This window comes from Astatotilapia calliptera, chromosome 13 (assembly GCF_900246225.1).
Source record: "Astatotilapia calliptera chromosome 13, fAstCal1.2, whole genome shotgun sequence".
NCBI lineage: Eukaryota > Metazoa > Chordata > Actinopteri > Cichliformes > Cichlidae > Astatotilapia > Astatotilapia calliptera.
Window position 1 is genome coordinate 19419336 of NC_039314.1, and position 23753 is coordinate 19443088.

The 23753-nt window shown below is 40.9% G+C and overlaps 2 protein-coding genes across 2 annotated transcripts; both read right to left on the reverse strand.

Moving 5' to 3' along the window:
• Window position 1: 1 nt before the first annotated feature.
• On the reverse strand, window positions 2-4603 carry dnajc9 (DnaJ (Hsp40) homolog, subfamily C, member 9). The gene is made up of 5 exons (XM_026189777.1): window positions 4223-4603; window positions 1231-1371; window positions 708-962; window positions 436-522; window positions 2-340 (listed from the first exon to the last, which is right to left on the reverse strand). Exons 1-5 carry the CDS (start codon window positions 4394-4396, stop codon window positions 227-229), a joined length of 771 nt encoding a protein of 256 aa, XP_026045562.1. The 5' UTR covers window positions 4397-4603; the 3' UTR covers window positions 2-226.
• A 3901-nt stretch (window positions 4604-8504) lies between these two features.
• On the reverse strand, window positions 8505-20365 carry ndnfl (neuron-derived neurotrophic factor, like). The gene is made up of 4 exons (XM_026191062.1): window positions 19791-20365; window positions 16967-17200; window positions 15190-15314; window positions 8505-10625 (listed from the first exon to the last, which is right to left on the reverse strand). The coding sequence occupies exons 2-4, from the start codon at window positions 17134-17136 to the stop codon at window positions 9172-9174; spliced, it is 1749 nt and encodes a 582-aa protein (XP_026046847.1). The 5' UTR covers window positions 17137-17200; window positions 19791-20365; the 3' UTR covers window positions 8505-9171.
• Window positions 20366-23753: the final 3388 nt, after the last annotated feature.

Genomic DNA, 23753 nt, shown 5'->3' on the forward strand with positions numbered 1-23753 from the left:
TATTTGGTTTTTTTGGGTCTTTTTTTTTTATTTTTTAAGATTAACAGAAAAAACAAATGAGACAAAATACAGCGTCACATAAAAGCTACTGAGGCTGATCATTTCAATGATTACAGAATGCAGCTGTACAACTGTGTATATGAATGTTCTTCCAAAGTTGTTTGTTTTGTGAATGTGGTTATCTTCCAGAACTTACATACATTGTATCTACTAATATTAGAACATTTTACTTTTTTGCTTTTTTTCCTTTTTGGGGTTTTGGGGCACTTTTCTTGGAGTATTTTGCTTCCAGGTCAGACAGGAAACTGTTAAAATTTTGCTCTCTGGACTGCTGTCGTTGCTGCAGAGAAGGAAACAAGAAGAAAGCAAAGTTAGTCAGAGGATAAACAAGCTATACCCCTGAAACTTTCTAACATCTGCACATGCATTTGTCACCTTAAGCATCATCACAAGACTGTCATCCTGGTCGTCCAGCCCCATCTTTTTCTGCATTTCCTCTGCTTCTTGGCGCTCTCTATCAGCCTGCAAGGTTAGGTGCAATCATTAAGCTCAAAGACGCTGGAGCCTTATCTTTTGTACTCATTTCTTACAAATTATTAGCAATGATTAAAGTTTTACAAGTACTTTTGGCCATCTAACAATCATGGCAAAAAAACAAAACAAAACCCTGCACATAAGTTGTGATTCAACACCAACACATCTCTCACCCTCTTCCTCCGGGCCCTTTTCTTCTTCTCGGTCTCATGAGTAAAAGCTGGGAAGGCTGTTACTTCGCCACTATCGATGGCATCTTGGATCATGCTGCACAGCCTGGGCTCATCTTCTTGGGAGCAGCACAGAGCTGAGGCGGTGATGGCGTCCATATCTCCCTCGTGCTGTAAGTAAAGCTTGATCACATCCTGTCGCTCCTCGTCAGAGCCCTTGTACGTCTTCTCAAACTCAAGTATGTCCTGGACTGTGATCTATGAGGTGGGTGGAAAGACAGCATGTTGTGAAGACTAATATGAACATTAATGAATTAATAATAAAACAAACAAATTGAAATATATTATGCTTGTATCAATTTACTATTATGCATAGGTGTAGTCTGACCATATATTTGCTGTAACCTCCTCCTCTAAGTGACAGGTGTCACATCATCCCAGGACACAGACAGACAAACAACATTCACTGTGACTCATTAGTGAGTCATGTTAGTGAAAAAACAAAAATCACTCTGTGCTCTGGTACCTTTGGGAAAAGCAGTCTCCAATAGTCTTCCCAACAGCGGTCTTGCTTCAGGACGTCAGACTCTTCATCCACCACTCCCTGCTCATCGTAAATAGCCTTCTGCTCCTTATCGCTCAGCACCGCGTACAGCTTTCCCAACACCTGTAGGGACATTTCACACCAAAATACAACTCTTACTGAAAACTATGGTATTACACACTGATTTAGAGGTGCATTGAAACACTGATGAACTGAGGCCATTACTTGATATTAGTCTGTAAAATGCCGCACCTATATATACACATATACGAACTAGACAAGAGACATTTGTGAGATGCTGCCACAGCCTTTATATTATAGGCATTTTCATATACCAAAATAAATCAGAGCTTCTTTTGGCAGGCTCTAAATCATAGGTGTCAAACTCTGGCCCGCGGGCCAAATTTAGCCCGCAGCCTAATTACATGTGGCCTGCGAAGCCATACCAAATTACTATTAGAGCTGGCCTACTGGTATTATACAGCTAATATATACATTGTTTAGTATTAAGCTTTGCTTGTTCCACATTCAGTTTTTCAGCAAAACTTGTTTGAGTCCATAAGAAGAGATTAATTCTTAAATCTGGAGGAAGATATTTTTCAATAAATATTAATGTTAGCCCGCGACCTTGTTCTAGTTTTGAATTTTGGCCCACTGTGTATTTGAGTTTGACACCCCTGCTCTAAATCAACATTATCCAGAACTAATAACTTCTCTGTTACTATCAATAACTCACCGGTCTCTGTTTCTCCATATGTGAAAAGTTTGGGTGTCATCCTCGACAGGACTTTATCTTTTAATTCACACATCAATAATGTTATTCGGTCTGCATATTTCCAATTGCGCAACATTAATCTTGTCCATCCTTTTCTCACTCCACATGCCACTGCTATTCTTGTTCATAGCTTTGTTACTTCTCGGATTGATTACTGCAATTCACTTCTTTTTGGTCTCACCCAAAAGTCCATACATAAGCTTCAACGTGTCCAGAACTCTGCTATTATCACAAGGACCCCATCTATTTACCACATCACCCCTGTCCTGCAACAGCTTAATTGGCTGCCGGTCAAATATCGCATCAATTTTAAAATACTTTTGTATACATGTAAGGCTATTCATCTTCTCTTCCCTCCATATCTCGCTGATTTGGTTCAGATCACCATTCCAGCTTGGCGTCTTAAATCATCTTCTTCTCTTTCTCTCTCTGCCCCCTCCCCCCGCCTCGCCACTATGGGGAGCAGGGCTTTCAGCTGCTCTGCTCCTCGACTTTGGAATTGCCTACCTCCTGATATAAGAAATATTACTTCCTTTTCTCTTTTTAAGTCTAGATTCAAAACTCACCTGTTCAAAATAGCTTATCCCACATAACCTTTTCCATTCTGCTATTTTAAATCTGTTTTATGTTTTGCATTATATGATTTTGTAAATTGTCTGCTTTTATGCATGTTTTTATTATTCTGCTGTGTGCAGTGTCCTTGAGTGTTCTGAAAGGTGCTTTAAAATAAAATTTATTATTATTATTTAAAGTCATTCATTAATTCATTATGGTCAATAACTTCCAATACCTTAGCAAGTGCCTTTACCTGACAACACTAGATTAACAGTTTTGTTGCAAGAAGTATTTGCCTCCCCTGTTTTCTGTCCCCCCCCCCCCCTTTTTTTTCCCCCCCCCATATCACTGACATTTTTTAGATCACTAAACACATTTTGATATTAGACAAAACCCAGATAAATACAAAGTGCTATTTTAAATACTTTTATTTTTGGAATTCAAGCCGATCCAAACCTATATGGCCCTATGTGAAAAGGTAATTACCCCTAAACCTAATAACTGGTTTAACCACCACTGGCAGCAAGAATGGCAATCAAGTGTTTGTGATAACTGGCAATGAGGCTTTCACATCACTGTGGAGGCAATCTGGCCCGCTCTTCTTTACAACAGAAGTGTTTTAATTCAGCCACATTGGAAGGTTTTTGACCATGATCGGCCTTTTTAATGTCATGCCAAAACATCTGGATCTGATTTAAGTTTGGACTTAAACTAGGCCACTGCATAATCTTTGTTTTTTTTTTTTCTTTTTTTTTCTTTTTGTCTCTGCTTGACACATTCCCCTTCAGGACTTTCTGCATTTTCAGAATTCATGGTTCCATCCATAACAGCAAGTCATTCAGGTCCTAAACCAGCAGCGGCCATCACAATAACGTCATATCATACTTATGAAATTATGTCTTCGTTTTACACCCTGATGTAACTCAAACCAAAAGTTCAACTTTACCTAGCGAGTCCACAGAATATTTTCCCAAAAGGCATGGGGATCATTACAATGTTTTTTGTTTGTTTTTTTTGCAAATGTGACATGAGCCTTTGTGGTCTTTTTAATCAGTAGTGGTTTTCGCCTTTGAACTCTCCAGTGGATGTCATTTTTGCCCAGTCTCTTTCTTATCATTGAATCATGAACACTTACTTTAACAGAGACAAGTGAGGTTCGTTAGATGTTGTTTGGGGTTATTTTTTACCTCCTGGATGAGTCTTTGATGGGAAGGTTCTGTTCCACGTTTTTTCCATTTGTGGATAATGGCTCTCACCATAGATGTGAGACTTAGTTTCTCAACTGTTTCGTTTAGCCTGCTTGACTTTCTAATACAGGTTCTATTTGAGGTAGTAAGCAAAGTGTTGAATTCAGTTTACAGGGTAACTTATATGTGGGGATATAAATTACCTAACGAGTCTGCTTTGCACCTGAATTACTGTGAAAATTCAGTATCACTGGGGGATGCTCAAAACATCTCTGTAATCATGTAGATACCACAAACGCATGTCCAAATCCCGCGACTGGATGCTACTGGGGTGAAGTCTGTGATGGCACAGTGCGAGATTATTCACGGCAACTACAGTTAGCTGCGTTAGCTAGCTCGCAAGCCTAGCTTAATCTCTGCGTGTATGTGTGTTGTCACAACAACAACGAGCGTTCACCTGAAATTTCTCTGTGGCCAGCGGGTCGTCAGGAGCCCGGTCTGGATGGACTTTCAGCGACACTTTGTAGTAGCTCCTCCGGATCTCAGCCTCTGTCGCCTCTTTGTTGATTCCCAGAACCTCATACAAGTTTGAGGTCTTAAAAAGCTCCTGGCAACGCTCGAGCAGACCCATCCTGACAGCGGACCAGGTGCCTCAGTCTGAGCTTTGACAGGAAAACAATTTCGTCCTAAGACTCTCCGCGACGTGTACTGGGTAGTTTTGTGGCTAGCTAAGCATTAATTTGTTTTCTGTTGTCGGTAACATCAATTTGGCGCGCTAGCCTGTCACAGAGACCACTGCGTGCATCGACGCGCTTGCGTAACGTACAGAAACGTCTTCTGATTGGATCTCGTGACCGACATTATCAGAATGTGTAATGAGGCCTTTCATGACTTCTTTTTCACACAAAACTTGCGCACTTTTACACAAGAGATAACACAAGATTTATCCTTTGGGGAAAGATAGTTTTGAACAACTTTTTAAAACTTTTTTTCTTTACTTATTTCCCAAACGTCTTTCAGATAGTATTTATAGTGTGTATACATGTACTTAACATCTTCAATGTGTTGCCAGTATGTTATAAACTATAAATGTTAATACATTTTTACACGATACATGTTTGGTGTTAAAACAGTACAACTAAAGTACCCATAATCTTGCAGTCCCCAACTCAGTTAAATGAATACATAGATAGGACCAGTTGGAATGTAACTCAAATCAAATCAAATCACTTTTATTGTCACATCACATGTGCAGGTACATTGGTACAGCACATGCGAGTGAAATTCTTGTGTGCGAGCCCCACAAGCAACAGAGATGTGCAAACACAACAACACAAACGAGCAAAATACAAGAATGGCCAACCTGAAACTAATAAATATATGTACAATATATAATAGTGTATGCATTTCTGGATGTGTATACTAAATATTTTCCTACGTGTGTGTGTGTGTGTGTGTGTGTGTGTGTGTGTGTATACACATTTTTACAAATTAAATAGTAAAAAAAAAATTAAAAAAAATAAATAAATAATAATAATAATAATAATAAAATATATAAAATATACAGAGTTGAATATGTGCAAAACAAGTGGCATTTATATACAGTGTGGAGTGCATAATGTTGAAGTTCCAGTAGTGAAGCTGAGGTGTCTATGACGTGTTCAGCAGTCTGATGGCCTGATGGAAAAAGCTGTCTCTCAGTCTGCTGGTACGGGACCGGATGCTGCAGAACCTCCTTCCTGATGGAAGCAGTCTGAACAGTTTATGGCTGGGGTGACTGGAGTCCTTGATGATCCTCCCCGCTTTCCTCAGGCAGCGCTTCCTGTAGATGTCTTGGAGGGAGGGAAGCTCACCTCCAATTATCCGTTCAGAGCACCGCACTACTCGCTGGAGAGCTTTGCAGTTGTAGGCGGTGCTGTTGCCATACCAGGTGGTGATGCATCCAGTGAGGATGCTCTCAATGGCACAGTGATAGAAGGTCCTGAGGATGCGGGGGCTCATGCCGAATCTTTTCAGTCTCCTGAGAAAGAAGAGGCGCTGCTGCGCCTTCTTCACTGTTTTGTTTGTGTGTACTGACCACGTAAGATCCTCAGCCAGATGTACTCCAAGGAACCGGAAGCTGCTCACTCTCTCCACAGCAGCGCCGTTGATGGTGATGGGGGTGTGTACTTCTCTGCACCTCCGGAAGTCCACTATCAACTCCTTTGTCTTTGCGACGTTGAGGGTGAGATGGTTGTCTTGACACCAGTGGGTCAGGGCGCTGACCTCCTCCCTGTAAGCCGTCTCATCACCGTTGGTGATAAGACCCACCACTGTAGTGTCGTCCGCAAACTTCACAATGATGTTGGAGTTGTTAGTGGCTGTGCAGTCGTAGGTGTAGAGTGAGTACAGGAGAGGGCTCAGTACACACCCCTGTGGAGCACCAGTGTTCAGTGTGATGGGGGATGAGGTGATGCTGCCCAGTCTGACCACCTGGCGTCTGTCAGACAGGAAGCTAAGGATCCAGCTGCAGAGGGAGCTGCTCAGTCCTAGATCCTGCAGTTTCCTGTCCAGCTTCGAGGGAACGATGGTATTGAATGCTGAGCTGTAATCTACAAACAGCATCCTCACATACGTGTCTCTCTTCTCCAGGTGTGACAGGGCAATATGTAGTGTCAGGGCTATGGCATCATCAGTGGACCTGTTGTGGCGGTATGCAAACTGTAGAGGGTCCAGTGAGTCGGGTAGTGCAGAGCAGATGAAGTCCCTGACCAGCTTCTCGAAGCATTTGCTTACGATGGGGGTCAGGGCTACAGGTCGCCAGTCGTTCAATGAGGAGATGGTGGAGGATTTGGGTACAGGGACGATGGTGGCCATTTTGAAGCAGGCTGGGACTACAGACAGAGAGAGGGAAAGGTTGAAGATGTGCGGTTGAAGAAGGTTGAAGAATACTTTACTCAAGTTTAATGTATTTTATCTGTTACTTTTAACTATTATTGCACTCTGTACTCCACACATTAAAGCTTTCATTATTTATTATTTTTTAGATTAAATGCATATAAGGCTTCTTCTTCCTTCAGCTGTGGTGACCCTCATTTCCTAGCACCAACCCTTTCCATGTTCTCCTTCACTACATCCATAAATCTCTGCTGTCTTCTTCTTTTCTTTTTGCATGGCAGATGCATATTCAAGATCCTTTACTTAATAATATAATAATATAAGTGATTAAAATCATTAACAATACAATGTTTAAGAGATATACACATCAATAAATCACTAATTATGATTCAGTAATATCATGTTTATGATTATGCAAAGTGTTAAATACTTTAAACTTTAAAGTAAGTATTTTTTAGTTTATTTATTAGATAGAAAGCAATGCTGTTCTCATAGTTACTATGTAACTACGTCTTTCATCAAACTGATTCTGTAAACATGCTCAGTGTATTTATGTGTGCATTTCACTGGTACTACCACAAACCAGCAAGGCTTTGTGTTTTCTCTTGAATAAACCCTTATTGTCTTACCACAGCTGCTTAGCATTTCTCCATTTCCCACCAATCAAAGCTAAATCAGCATCAGTCTCTTGTATTCCTTTGCAAGTGCTGCATCTGTTGTAAAAACTTGAAATGCCATTTGTGTTTTATGTGGAGACCACCCTACATGCAGGACGCCTTATAAGTTACTTTTGATTTAAAGATCACAAATAGCTCTTTCCTAGCTATAGATGAATATTTAATAAATGAAACTTTTATATTGTCATCATCTCTTCCTCACTATGTCTTTCTCCTTCTCCAACTCATCTTTCATTTTTCTCTCTTCTTTCTCATTTCCACACTCTTCCTCCCCACCTTAAGCCTCATCTCCTAAATGAAGTCAGGGCTCCGACACATGCAAATGTGCATAAACATGCTTATTTATTCCCCCAAATTGTCACAATTACTTATTTTTAGTGGATTAGACATGCAACCCATCTGGTCAACTGAAAATGCCAGCTATGCAACAACAGCTGGTTATAAGCTAACGCTATGTCAGCTAATGTTAGGTTTGAGTGTCCTAAAAGTCACGCTTTTCCTCTTATTAAAGGTTTGATTTTACTCTCACATTGTGTTTGATCTGTTTCAAAGAAATTTTCACTAACACCGGCTAATAGCAGCTAACAAGAGCCAACAGCAGCTAACAGCAGCTCAGTGGCAAAAATGCAACAGTGTTTACCTACAGAAAAGTTGATATTCTCAACAACTCACCTCAGTATCGCTGTCATCTTTATTTAGCAGGTGTTGAACCTGTACAGCTTATGGGTGGAGCTTGATTACCAAGCTTGCTAGCCTTATTGCTAGCTAATAATTTAAATCCATCCTCTCATTCAAATATGATCACAGCATGATCAAATGCTAAGATTGAGGTTAACGGGTGATGCTGCAGACAAATTATTGTGTAATGATGTTAAAGCTGCTGTGTCTGAAGTGATAATGCCATATATAAATGACCCCTTTTAACATTGTTTTTTTATATTATTTTCTCCTGAAAAAAATCTATCAGCAGATTAATGTCTATGTAAAGTAAATTTTTTTATATTTCAACCTTACTTTGAATCTATTAACCAAAATAAATCATAAATCTCCCCTTAATTAAATGCCACAGATTAGTGTGGCCTTGAGCAACCCAACAGACTTAATTTCTCATGATAAAAGCTGAAGCGTTAAATTTAGAATTTCACAAAATAGTGCAAATACATGCATCAGTCAGGCAGAACCATATGGATACCCAAGTATTTATTAATGAGTTTGAAGCAGCACAAGAATACATCAAAGACAATGAGGCAAGTCACTAAGTATTTTCACTGCTTCATGCGAAAGCAGAACACAAAGATACACACTGACTTTGAACTTAGCATCTGTAGATTGCACCCATCTGTGTTTATAAGCCTGTACAATATGCAGCACTGGAGATATATACTACAACCCCCGCGTCTCAGATGTGATCTAATTATTGCCCCATCTGCTTCTGTTGCATATTTGGCACAGTCTCTGTTGTTGTTTTTGTCTTGACTTTTGTCATCACAAACCTCATCCGTTCTTTGTATTCTGACACAAAATAAGCACTTGGACAACTGACACATTATTATTATGATCAACAATGGAAAAAATGACAAAAGCACAGGAACTGTATTGTAAATGTTATGAACTTTTGCTGGTGTGCAGATCCTTCTCATATGCTTTCTATCCACTTGCACAGATCTTGTAAGTGGAGATCTTGAATGTAACCATTGCTCCTCCAGAGGGAATATTTCCTTGTTATGGTAACAGTCTCTCTACAACAGTCAAATGGCTTCGTTCTCTTGGACAGTCTTTATAGCATGCCCATGGCTGATGCATTTGTCCCTTAACTGGGACAGTTTAAAAACCTCCTGTAGGGGGCAGCAGCTCAGCATTCCTTTCTAGTCTTCACAATCTTGCTGGTGTACTTGATAGGGATCCCCCAGCGTCTCATTAGATAGACATCAAACACATAGGCCATTCCTGGCTCCAGGCCCCCAATCACAGCTGTAGTGACGGCCCGCCGAGGATTCAGCTCTTGGAAATACTTGCAGAGAACTCTCTCGGTGTCAGAGCGGGACTCTGGCCCCAGACAGGGTGCAGTTAGAGCTGATGCTCCGCCAGCTTCTGCTTCATGGCTTCCAAGCTTTCTGCGGTACACACAGTAAAGGCTTCTTTCTTCTGTTCCCATCCATGCTAGGGTGACACTACTGCAACCACGCAATCGGTTGAAGGATTTTATCTGTAAGGTGGAGGGCAGAGATGGGACTCCTCTGCGGTGGTAAGCTGATGAGGTCTGCATTTTGACTGAAGCTGTCAGACCTTCTGGTAGCGATGGGTCTGTAACAGCAGAGGTGTGGTCCATGGCGGTTCCTTCTCTCTCCAGGTGGATGAGATAGGAAGTACTTCCCTGGAGCCATATGTGCGCTAATTCTCGCCCAGCAGCCTGAGAGGTCAAGACCTGACCTTTACTAGATACAGTCACCTTGACCTTTTCACCTTCCCCACAGCTCTGCAAGGTGAGGAGGCCACTCTGTTGCCAACCCCGAGGACGGAAACTGAAGAACTGCTCCGAGCTGAAGCCTCTGTCTTGGAAAGTCACCCACCTCAGCTCTCCTTCTCTAAGGGCGGTAATAGCAGGTCGAGCCTCCTCATGTGTCCGAGCAAGTGTCCCCTTGTATGCCATGCTGGTCCCATTCAGCCTGTCGACCACAAAGACATCAAAGTAATACTGGGTCTCAGGCAGGAGCTCTGAGACAGTGCAAACACTTTCTGTCCCCTGACACACACATTGGAGGTCTTCATACTCATCAGTGAGGGAAGCTGGTGGACTTTGAGGACTTTCAGGATAAGTGTCCCACTGCTGCCACCACCACTCTTTCAAAATGGGCCAGACCGTCACCCTGCTCCGTCTGTCCTTCTTTTCTTGTTTTTGGTCTTTCTCTTTCCTCATACTCTTCTGTGCAGCACAAAGGCTGGGGTAGTTTTCCTGTGAGTTGACAAGGACACAGTATTCATAACTGGTCTGTGTATGTGGGAGGCTCGTTATGGAGGCACTGGGTACCCAGCTGAGGGTGACGCTGGTCATGCCTACACCTAATGTGTGAACTTGCGGGTCAGCTGGGAGCAGAGGGAAGATGCCTGAAGGCCCCAGGCCTTCATGAAGATACACTGTTGCTCTGGTGTTCTGCTGTTTGGAGCGTAGCCTTAGGATGTAGATGGAAGCGCTTGGATAGGTTGGACCACTGTAGCTTTCCACTGTATTGCCAGTATTGCTGTGTATTTTCTCCTCCGTCCCAGGACCTCGCCACCACACCTCAGGCATGCTTTTTTTAGTACTCCCTGTGAGCAAAGAAGAAAAAAGAAAGCTAGCCACAATAGATCACAATGACACACTTGAATATGTTTTGCTTATTCTTACTTCACTTGTGCATTTGACCATCACTTTGGACAATGACAAAGTTTGATACTAGAAGATTGTTTTCACATTCATTCAGTGAAGGATAAATGTTTTGCTGCACACAGTTGGAGTTAGTTAGAGTGAAGCAGGACTTGAATTGCATCTGGTAGTTTTTGCACATCTGGTAGTATTTGTACATTCTCAGATTTGGGATTTTTAAATCAGGAAGAATAATTAGACATGATTTTCAGACAAACATTATTATCTAAAGTAGCATAATTCTTATATGCGTAACCCTGGTGTCTTGTTTCAGTACTGTTCTCCAGTTTCCCTGAGCTATAGATGAATGGTGGGTTATAGGTTTTCTTAAAAGTATTCTCCATAATAAACAGTGTGAACTTTATATCCTGACATACACACCAGCAGATAGGAGCTAACGTTTTTTCAAGGGGTGATAATAAATAACTTAAATGTTACACATAAAATTATAAAGTGCCCTAAATGAAGCAATTAATGTTATAATAAACTTTATCCTGCAAAGTCATAAAATAATATTGCACAACTTAATATGCAATATAAATCAATGTTAGAATCTGCACAAATTAAATGTGGCCAACAATAAATACAAGTGCAATAACTCAGATTATATATCAAAACATGCCTGAAGGAGACCTTATAAAGTTTGGATTATCTCATATTAGGTTCTTTACAGTGTTAAAGAAATAAAGCTGTCATTGCGTAAGAAATGCTTATTACTTTCATGCTCTGAATTGGATAAGATGCATGCCACACTCTGTATGGAGTTTGCTTAATGTAGCCTCCTTGAAGTCAGTGCACTCATACAATTAGTGCAATTACATAATTAATTACACAAAAACACCACGTTATTAGAAGTCTGTTTTTGTACAGATTAGATAAACAGCATATAATATGGGGGGCAGCTGTGGCTCAGGAGATAGAACCGGTTGTCTACCAACTGGACGGTCAGTGGTTTGTTTTCAGCTCCACCAGTCTGTGTGCCTGACTTTGGGCCCTCAAAAAGGCACCCTAATGATCCCAGTGCATTCATTAGAGTGTGAGTGTGAGACATGTTGCTTAGGTATAGATTAATGTCTATGTAAATGGATAAATGAGGACTGGACTAAAAAGCCCTTTGAGTGCTCAGTTAGAGTAGAAAAGAACTATATAAGTCCATTTACCATTTACCACATGGTCATAGGGGTAGATTCTTACTACAAATGAATGAAACACATGCAGGCTTTCTTTGTGTTAGCCAACTTGATAAAACATAACACAACAGCGCTTTTCACCTTTCTTCTTGCAAATAAGACAAGAGATTAATACTGCAGAAAATTAATTACTCTTAGATTTAATGCACAGAGCACTAAAAATAAACATTTTAAGTCAATTTAATTATTTTAATATTGCTGTTTACAACGTCACAGCTGCACATTAGATATCTGAAACTTTAAATGTGATACATTAGAGGTTACTGTCCCGTAACGGAAAAAAAAGAGGCATGGAAATCGCTTTAATCTGTTGCCAAATCAAATTGAATCCGTTTTATTAATTGTGTGGGTATTCTGGGTAATACACATGTTAATTAATTTTCTAATCTATCCTGTAGTAATTGCAATTCCAGCAGTGTAAAACAGAAATAGTAGCATATTAAGAGAAAGTTGGCAATAAAAAAAAGAACAACAACATTCTGTATCACCACCTAATGACTTGGTTTTTAGTAAGGTATCCGGTTGTTCAGTCTGACGTCACTAGCCGTGTCTGGGTCTAAACTCCACTGCAGGTCCACATATCAAACGATCACTATGGCATTACTGAGAGTTGAAAAACTGTCTAAAGTCTTTCATCTTTAATAAAATGATCAGCGTTCTGCTCTACCAGGTGTAACAATTGAGTTTAACATCCAGGCATCCATGAAAACGGAATTTATGACATTTAACGGAGTTAGAAGTTAGCAGGGAGTTAGCTCGCTAGCTTCTATCTAAATACAATATAGCATGTCCTGACTGCGGGGTTTTGGAAACAAATTAAAACGTACAGCTCTGCTATCACTTCCAGCATAAATGAAGACAGAAAACTAAACAGCAGTGACGTTTGTAGGGTTACTGAAGTTTGGCTAGCTGGTATATAATGATGTGCTAGGTGACCGCTAGCGACACAGCTATGTTAGCATAATATAAACAAGCTAACTTTTTTTCCACTCGATAAAAGTTACCGTGAGTGTTCTCGGTGGTCAGAAACAAATGTAATCGCATGGCAGGATGCTGTAAAAGGACCAAACTTCAGCCAGGAGAACAACTGAGATAATCCATCCACAATACGAGGTTAGTCATTCATATACTGCTGCATAGGCTGGGCTGTAGTTACATCCTAAGGTTTTAAAGACTGAGCTTAAATAAATGATTAGTGGTAATAAAAGCCGAGGAAGGTCAACAGGGATCACTGACTGTTTTAGGAGCTTTTTGAGATCAAATAGAAGAAAATACATAACATTAAACATGTTAACAACACAAAAGCCATATTAAACGCAGACTACTTTAGACCCGGAAGTAGGATTCGTCGCGTCATCACTGAACAACCGGATAGCTTAACAAAATGCATACATAAAATGTATTCCTGCTGCAGATAATCTATATTGCACTTAAAAATATGCTTTGAATAAAAGAATCAATGAAAACATGGCGCTTCCAGCTGACTTCAAACAGAAAATCTGAACATAACCTGCTCAAAACCAAAGGTATTCAGCTTAAGTTACCATGGTGATTTGGTAAGTTACCATAGTGACACAGAAAGCTTTGACTTTTAGCTCAACGTAGCTTGCTAACCCAATGACTGTAGAAAACAGTCATTGCGCTAACCCGTTAATTTCAATTCATAGCAGATCCCCCTGGCTAGCTCCTATGCTAAGCTAATCACCACTGGTTTCATATTATCTTCCTCTTTTACTGCTGGCAGTATGTAAATAAGTATGTTTACCAAAATTAAATTCTTTATTTGGTGTTTTTGAGTTGCTTTCCCATAAAGTAGTAATGTAATGTGTTTTTAGCAATGCCACAAGAGTTGAAATTTAAGAAATTAGCTATAGCGATTTACTGAGAAGTAGGCTAATGCTAAATTAGAACTTTAATTTACTGGTTAATAAATCATGTTATGTTTCACCAAAGTGTAAGCAGTGGACACAATTTTTATACTATTTAGGTGTCGCTGTTTTAAAAAAAATATAGTACATGTTATTAAACCAAAAGCGTTATGTTTGTACATTATAACAATTGATCACACTGAACCTCGCTGACAGAGAAAATCCTAAGCCCCTTGTAAATGAACAAACAAATATATATCTAAAATGTCAATTGCCACTTCAAAAATGGTTGGCAGTATTTTCATTCAGCACCTAAAGTGTTTTCATTCTGAAGTACAGACTCTTCACTTAAATGACACTACTGCCAGATAAACACAGACAAAAAATAAATAAATCACCAATTGTTTTCACTGTTCATGTCTCCTAGAGATGAAAAATGAGACCAAATGTTACCGAATCAAAGTGAATTATTCAGGCTGGCAATGGGGACCCATGAGCTCAGGGTCTGAATGATTCATGTGTCATTTTATAACATAATGTTATTTTAGCATGTGGAGAAGCTTGTTTAAGTAACCTGGAAAAATACTCTTGGAAAACACTGAGGCCTGTTTCCTTTCCCAGAAATCTCTGCCTTTTTAGGACTGAAATGCGATTACTTCTGTTTCCTCTGAGCACTGATTGCCTGTCTTTAATTCTAAGCCTTTGTGCCAGAATATATTTAATCCTTTGAGTTTATTTAATTGCTTTGGTTTGCAAGAAACAGATTGTTACAGAGTGCAGTTTTAGTTTGTTGTTTTATTCAATATTTGAACAGGGAGTTGGCAGAGCTTTTTGGTGTGTGTGTTTTATGAAATGAAAAGCCTCAGATAAAATTTATCACCAGGTGACACACAGATATGATCACACTCGCTGTCTCTGTCCTTGTCAAAGACATTGGGTGGCATTTAGAAAAAAATATATGCGTTTTACAGTGCTTTGAACTTCAACAAATGGGTACAATGTGCTGATAAGATGTAGGACTGTTAAATTTGTGGACTTTTCATAACACGGAAACACACTCAAGCTTCAACAGTGAAATTATTGTTTGACAGAAATCAGTTTGTTGGCCTATAAATTTGTGTAACAGTTGCAGTAAAAGCATGACCTTGAAGTTACAAATAATGAAAACACAAAGCAAGAATGTACCTTTTTACCTTATGCTACTAATTCTGGTCACATATCTGGTTTAAAAGTCTCATCTACACATTGAAGCTTAAGTAAGATTAGACTGTTTGCCCTTCACTAAATCCCTACATATTATATGGCAATGATAATCTCTAATCAATGTCCTTGGCTAAGCCAGATGTAGTGAGGTCTTCAGGTTAAGTGGGTATCAAAAGGTGCAGCTTGTGGTCTTACTGTCCACTCACATTGCAGGTTTTTGAGGGGTTTGTCCTTCAGGGTGCGAGCAGCCAAGGTCCATTCAATGGGAAGGTCACAAGGGCTGACTGTCACCGACATCCCCGGAGCTTTCTTTTTCAGCGTGAAGTATAACCTGTGGAGAAACACCAAAGAGAACCAACTTGCTTTTTCACCGGGGATGACAGAAAGATAGCATCCTGCTTCTGTTCAGCTGCAAGGTGATGGACGAGAAGACAAGATATTGTTCGGTGCCCATTCTTTCATTTTGTTGGATGATTTTTAGATAAGGTGGGGCGGTTATAATTTCATTTACTAAAGTTTGACGAGTTACAGCCGTTTCAGACATTTGCCAGTTGCTGTGTTTCCATTTGCCTACACGCTGATCAGTCATTTGATAGCAGATCAGGAGAGGTGACCTCAGAATCAGATGATAAGGCTGCACTGACGGCTTCAGATGGATATCTGTCTGCTTGATGTAACCATTTCAGCTCGTGCTTAGCATAGAAACTATAAGGACATGGTTGTGCTGTTGCATGTTGGATGTTAGATTTGCATATTATATGGCAGTTGAATTGCTGTTGAAGGGCATTTTAACGCTTATTCTGTGGTGGCCTATTAAAATTCAATTCAACTCTTTATTGCTTAGCAAAGACGACTGAATAGAAGAAGTCTTTAACATTTCTTTACATTTAGTCGTGCTATGTGAAAATGTATTAACAGCATAATTATTTCCTGCCACACAAACACGTTTATTCATTATTCTGCACAGATGGTGATTGTTTCCAAACAGATGTGCAGCACTCTTTCTCAAGGGCACTTTGTGGATTATTTAATAGAGTGATTAATTTCTGAATCAGTGTTTTCTCTCCATTATTTGCCGTGTGGTCCTGCTTGACTGCACTGGTGGACAGACTGCAGCTCACGGGGAGATGCATGTCGCAATTTTCTGCTCCCGCTTTCAGAAAGCAACTGGCACTGTTGTGTAGGGTTCAAGCCAAATGGGCTCCACTTCCTCTTGCTCTCTCTACAGCGCTGCTGGAATCAGCCTCTGTCTTTACGAAAGGTGGATAGGGAATGGGTGGTGATATGTTACTGTTTCCGACCTCACTGAGCAGACCTCCATTTTTAATCGTGGGTCTTAAATGAAATGCAAATGAGGAAAAACGTCAAGCAGGGACAGCATCTAGTTTCACGTGAATTCAGCTGTTACACAAGTGCTGAGATTATCATGGACTTGTTTGGATTAGAAACACATGAATTACCTGACTGTTTAAAATGGTACTTTAAGTTCATTTCAAGTCTAATCATTAGACAAAAATATTAAGTGTATGCATTAAGGAAATGATATAGTTTGACAAGGAATTCATTATGTGGCGCTTGCTGATTTATTTCAGCTTCATGTCATCATGGGGTGAATATATTTTTAATCTTTTGAATAGATTTTAATTTTAATCCTAATCTCAATTTATCTTAATCGTGATTGGTGCCTTTTTTTTTGTTTGGTGATTCACTCACCTGTCACTTCTTAGCAATTACCTAGTCTGCTCTGCTTAGTTCGAAACTGCTTTCAACCCACTTCATTCATTAGGCACAGTTTATTTGGTACACATATTAATGTACTGATAATTCAGAATAAAGTATGCTGAAAAATGGATATTTTTTTTAAAGATAGGAGCACCTTTTTCACCTCTTATGACACCACATCATTAAATATAATGAAAACAATCTTGCTATGCTCTCAGTGGAAACAAGCTATCAACCACATGGATGCTTTCCATCTGTTACCTGCGAGTTCGTCCTTTAGGTAGGGTTACAGAGGTGATCTTTCCTTCTGGTAACCACGTAGTTGGGCGAAGTGGCACCTCATTCTCAGGTGCCACACCTGAGTGCACCTGGGGCCACAAAGATCCACATACCAGTGCCAAAGCTGCACCAAGACACCAAGACAGCGCCATAGTGGATTCACACTCTCTTATGCCTTTTAGTCTTCGTCCCTACGTCCTGGATGGCTCCCGGGCTCTGAAAATGCACAGTGGAAAGGTCAAGACCATCAATCAGAGCCCATCAGCAACGCACACACAAACACACACACGCAGACTTAGTTAAATTTCTACTGTACCATTCAGGCAGACACTAAAGAGCTGTAGCGGCTGATGATTCATTGATATGAAGAAACATCCTATCCTATTCAGACAGAATTATTCATACCAGGGAAAAGAAATTGCCATGCTATATTACTCTGGGATGTGTGTGTAGCACAGCTTGACACTCACTGTAAAAAATCACCCATCGCACCACTTTTCAAAGTGTGAAGTGGGTTGCTAATATCACTCTGAAGTCGCTGCCTTTATATCTACATTTCTATTTTTAGTTTGAGGGTTTGAATGGGTCTGTTCTCGAAATATCTTTGATTATGATTATTAGGGGACTTATCTTGCGAAAACGATGCCGTGCTGATGCAGAGACGAGTGTGCAAACAACACCTGGAGGTGCTCTGATGCAGTCAAATCCATTCAGCATAGATTAATGCAATGCCTAAACCAGAAGAACTGGTATCAGATTTTTCAGGCTTTCTTTCTGTCTTTTTCCCCCGTTTTTTTTTATTTTTATTTCTCTCGCACTCTGTTAGTGTTTCACAGTCCTTTTATCTGTACATTTATATGTGGGCGTGCTCCTGTGTGCATGCGGTTGTGATTTAGTGATAGTAGATGATTACAGGTCTCACTGTTTTCTTTCTCTCCTGAGAAAACACATTTGTTCAAAGTCACACAGCCTTCGCCAACACACTCCCCGCCTTCCCCTAACAAGGTGTATTATGTCAGTGCTGTGCCCCATAGATCAGATGACAGCAGCAGTGGAACCACGGAGGCAGCTACAGAAGGTACATCTGAGTCTTTTGGGCCCCGGGACGCTCCGAGATTCAAACTCACAGATCGTCGCGCAGCTACAAAGTCACACAGAGGCGCCTGCTCATTATCCTTGCAAAGAAAGAGGGGAGTGAACGACCCATAAAGCTTTAACTGAGAGACATGCAGAGGGAGAAAAACTGATTGAAATGAGAGGGAAGAGAGGAAGGGAGGGCTGTGGAAATGGAGAGCGAGAAGAGGAGGATGTTGGATCCTAGAGTAATTAGAGGGAAGAAGATGGAGAGAGGAGAAAGTGAAACTAGAAAAAAGATGGTTAGAATCAAAAGAGAAAAATATTCTAGTCAGGCAACAAGGTCGCAATGGATTTCTCTCTGTGCTTTAGTCAGACATATGAAGCTGATTGATGTTTACTTTAGCTCCCATGTCAAATGCCCAGTGTGGCACATATTAGCAGATGGCTGCACAACCTCACAGCCCCTCTCACACGTCCCCTCATTCAATCTTGATAAAGATGAAGACACAAAAAAGCTTGGCGGGCTTGTTTCTTCAAAACGCACCCGCTGATAAAATATGCATACGGCTCCTCAGCAAATTATGGCCAATTGAATTTTCATAAGGCGAAAAGGCTGGGTCTTAGAGCGAGAGGGAGCTTAGTGAACTTAACTACCACCCTCAATAAATAAATACACAGGAGCTCATGACTTTGATGGTCCTGCTCACTCTCTGCTCTTTTTTTGTGGTTATTTTTGTTTAAACGAGTTTCCTCTTTCCATTATGTTTATCCCAAACTGTCAACTGACTGCATTTATTCTGGATACTGCTTGAGTTTTAATTAAAGATACTTGAGCTCGGCTCTGTTTATCTTTTTCTTCCTCTTTATGCTTTTCTTTTTCTGTCTGTTTTTCCACTTCATTTGTTCCCCTTATTTAGAAGTTGATGCAGGCTCAGTTTCAGGGGGACAGGTTGAGTTTTGTGTGCTATCTGTCTGCACATTGTATTAGCTATCTTCTGTCTCCCTGGGCTCTGGCAGGACCATCTGCCTTCTGTTATCTGTGGGCAGGGACAGATTAAATGGCATGGGGTGGTCCCTGCAGGATCCGTTGTCCCCCCCAAACTACTACGAGCAAAGAACTGGCCTGTGATTCATGGTGGGGGTTGATGAAATGATGGAAGGGTAACATGCAATTACCATGCAACTTGATAGGATTTTACGGTTCACTTTCTAACTCGATGCACGTACTTTTAGAATATATAAACCTTCCCTCGTTTTCCTCACTTTCACTCTCCTTTTGCGCCTGCACCTCTCACGCCGCTTGTCGTTCACACACTTTTATATAGTATCACACTCTTTCTTTAGTTTATGGCTCTTCATTCGCTGTGTTCACTGCCCCACTTCATAGTCACACTAGTGTATTTGTAAATAATTTAAAAAACTACTAGTTGTCAAAAAGAAAAGAGAGATGACCCCAACCTTCAAACGTGCAAAAGCAGTCATAAGACGTACTAAAAGTGCTTTACATCTGTCTCAGCTTTATTAACAACCCTCCAGAGACCACACACACACACACACACACACACACACACACACACACACACACACACACACACACACAACTGATTCAAAGAAGCAAGTTGCTGACTTACACAACCAGTTGAAATCTGAAACGCTGACGCACTCACACACACTCACACACACACACACATGCTCTGCAAGGACAACATGCATGCATGCATCCCCTTACCTTCTCTCTGTGCACGCTCTCCCTCTCTGGTGCAGGGAGTGAGGGATGGGATCAAATGAGAGAGGGAGAGAGGATGGAGGAGGAGGAGGAGGAAGGGGGGTGAGAGTCGGTTGCGAGGAGAGGAGGAGCGACAGCAGGTTGTTGTTGGGTGTTCCACTGATTCCGTCTCCCATGAGGTGCTGCTCACCCCTTACTTCAAGAGATGTCTCTTCAGAGCTCAGGTGTTCCTTCAGGGCTGTCCCACCTCCAGTGTGCCTTGGTGTGGTGCAAGGCTCCCAAGGCACTCTCCACACTCTTTTCCTCCGTCTCTCTGAGACCTTCACACATGGAGGCTTGTCCTGCTAAATACTCTGTGAATGTCATCTGGTCAGTGAAGCCTGTATGCTTTCTTCGCTTCTTGTTTACCCACTGTCACTCTTTTTTCTCCCCCTTCCTCCCGTTCTTTTCACTTCTTCCTTCTGTTTACCTGCTCCTGGTAGTGAACAGAGCTCACTTCTTGCAATTCAAATAGGCTCATGTGTGACTGAGTGTGTTTGTATATCTGTATGTGCAATCTGAGAGTGAGGGAGCGAGTGGGTGAGTGTGAGGGGGATGACGGTGAGGTCGCTGAATGGGGGTGGTGATGAGAAGAGAGAGAGAGTGAGAGAGAGAGAGAGAGAGAGAGAGAGAGAGAGAGTGAGAGAGAGAGAGAGAATGTGTTGTCAAGAGCAGCGTCAGGGAATAGGGAGGTGATGTAAAAGTTAAGTGCATTCACAATACATGCCAGTCTCTGGCTGGTCTGATAACATCTGCATTAGGAGATGATTTCAGACAGCATGTTAGAGGTTACACTGTCTTTGTGCCCTTATCGCTTGTTCAGTCAGGTGGTTAGTCTGCCTCTAAATGAACATATTTAAACAGGAGAGCAGCTTATCAGTCCCTTAATAGATTTATGCAAATATTTAGTGTGCATGTTTATATCAAATGTTAAATAAAAAAGTGAAAAGGGACTTTGGATTGCAAATAAAATCATTTCAGCACTTTCTGCCATATTTTCATTATTTAAAGAGCTGCAGTAGCTCTTGGTTCATTGGTTGAATTACTTTACGATATCCTTTGTTATGCTGTACTACTCAGAGATAAGGTTTTAAACTTTATTTTCATATTTATTTTGTGGAGTTTCATTAAATTTTAGAATTCTAATAGGCTTCAGATTCCAAAAACTGATTTTAATGTGACATTTTCTTATAATTAAAGGAAATGATCAGATTAAAGGACACATCAAACCACAGAATATATACCAAAAAATGCCTAATTTGGTTGCTAATTGTTATTATATACCTATCAGAAACGATTCAACCTCCAAGTTTGAAAAATGAAGGTGAGGCTGGCTCCAGCAGTTAGCAAATCGCAGTGAAATTTCATGTTAAAATGGTCAATTTTATCGATATTTCTCTCTGTAGCTATTTTTTCCCTAACAAGCAACTACACTGTCAGCGATTTGTTTTTAACCTGGCCGGTTTAAACTTTATGGAACTTAAGATTGTTATTGCTATTATTCTTGTTGCTAGTTTAAATGGCAGGTAGCTGCAGCCAGTTTCTGTCTGCTGGTAACTTAAATGGACGTCTAAATCAAGCTTGTGTTTTTAGTGCCTTGCAAAACTATTAATGTAATTATCTGATGCTATTGCATGTCTGCATGAACATGAAAATGGGAAGCAGGCAAACTGCTGGCCTGATTCTCCTTGAAAAATTGCTCACCGGCACACAAATGAACAAATAAACACACCCTTTCTTGTTTTCTTTTCTTTTAAACTGCAAATTGATGCATTACTAATGAAGAAATATTTTATAGGCAGTAACTTGTCCATCCTTTTGCCCCATTTGGTACTCTTCCTGCTTAGCTTCTGGCATCATATTTTCCCAGAAAAAAGAGGTGGATTGATACCAACTGAAACATTAATCAGTAAAAAGAAAGAAAGAAAAACGTTCCCATCAGTTCCCAGCTTTAAATAGCTGACATCAGTCATCTATTTGTACTTGTATTTTGACTGTTGGTCTCAGCACTTTCTTAGTTTGTTAGTTTCACAGTTGGTTTAACAGGTTCATCACTTCGCAATGGGTACATGCAGTAAACTCAAAGCCCAGACAGAGACATATTTATTCTGTAGGCTGTACGAGACAACCATATTGGAGGCTTCTTGTCCTCCACCCACAGGTCAAGTGCAGGTCTCAGTAGACTCAGTGGCTCTCCAACCCCACCCAGATTTCTTATCTCCACACAATGGCACCCTGGTCTCTCTGAGCTCTTTAATCAATATCATCAGAAAATAGAGAGAGCTGTGTGTTAACTCCCCTTTTTCCATTTTCTGATGGGGCCTTTTCTCACTCACTCACTATAGGTACTTCAGTGTAGGGCTATTGAGGTCGCTCTGAATGGGACCCACTCCACCCAGAGGGAATATTGTGTGACCACAGGCTAGAATCCGAGAGACCCGCTCTCTCCCTTCCTCCCTGTCTCCTTCTGCCTCTTTTTGCCTCCAACATCACTTCAAAGTGGAATAAAAAATGTGGCACATGAACACTATTAATAAATGTATCACTTCAGTGCCCGCAACTGGTCTTCCTTTTTTTTTTTTTTTTAAGTAAGGACCCTTTGAGTGACTGGACTCTCTTTCAAAGGCACCAGTCTTTCTCTCTGTATCGTTCTCTATAAGCTGGCCCACTTTGCAGTTTTGAAAGTCGGCAATCTGGCAGAGCACGATATGGCGGCTTCTTTTGAAGGTTGGATGGTGATTAACCTTAGAGAGATTAATGAATGCATACCCTCCAACATTGTGTATGAGCTGTGTTCTAACAACTTTTATGCTGTTTTGGTGAAGAATTTGATTTGAGAATCATGCTGTAGTCTGTTTTCCTCAGACTATGGACATCTGTAGGACATCTGTCAGACCTGGAATGGATGAACAGGCTTGGGTGACACAAGCTCTCCCACACACACACACACACACACACACACACACACACACACACACACACACACACACACACACACACACACACACACATCCTCTCTCTGTTTCACTGCCATCATGACCGGCCTGAATTTTTCTTTTGATCCCTCCCACCCCCTTGTGTTGCCTTTTAATAATTTATCATGAAATCGTCACAGGACAAACTCCACTCGCAGAAAAAGAAACAGAAAGTGAGAATAAAAATTTCATTTGGCATAATTGCATGAAAAGAAACTGCAAAACTGGCCTTTTCATCTATTATTGATGTGTGCTTACAAGTCATGCATAATGCAGGGGGGACGTCTTTATGGCAGCCATGTATTAAATATCATGTTCTGGGGGTCGGGGGGTCTTGAGCTGCATGCTTTCAGTGCCAAAGTTAGTTGGTTTTGTAGCATTTGAATCCCATCCTGTTTGTTACAAGCTAAACTAAAAGGAAGAATTAGGGATTCAGAGTGTGAAAAGCGATAGAGAGAGATTGACAGGAGAGATGAGATGAAATGGGGGGACATGAGGGAGGGACAGAGGGTGTGCAAGCCGACAACGGGTTAACAGGAATCTTTATTTTTAACAACATGTCATCACCAGCCGCCCATCTGCTCCTATGCTGTCAGAGTCCCATGGGAGTGTGTGTAAATGTGTGTGCGAAAGACAAAAGCAAAAGAGATGCAAGCAAGCCATCACAGATCAAATCACTGATCAGCATCCAAAGGAGGAGGAGGAGGAGAAGGATGAGGGTGAGAGGACATGGTTAGAGAGGTGGGTGGCTCACGGATATCTCTAATATCCAAATGAAGTGAGACAGGAGGGGCAAGGACAGTAGGAGTGGAGGTGGATGGTGTGTGTGTACCGCTGCGGTGGCTGGTGTGAGAAGAAGGTAAAGTAGGATTATGTGGGTCAATCTGCAACTGCCCTTTCTGTGTTTGGATGGGGGATGGAGGTGGAGATGGTGGTCCAGAGGTAATGAGAG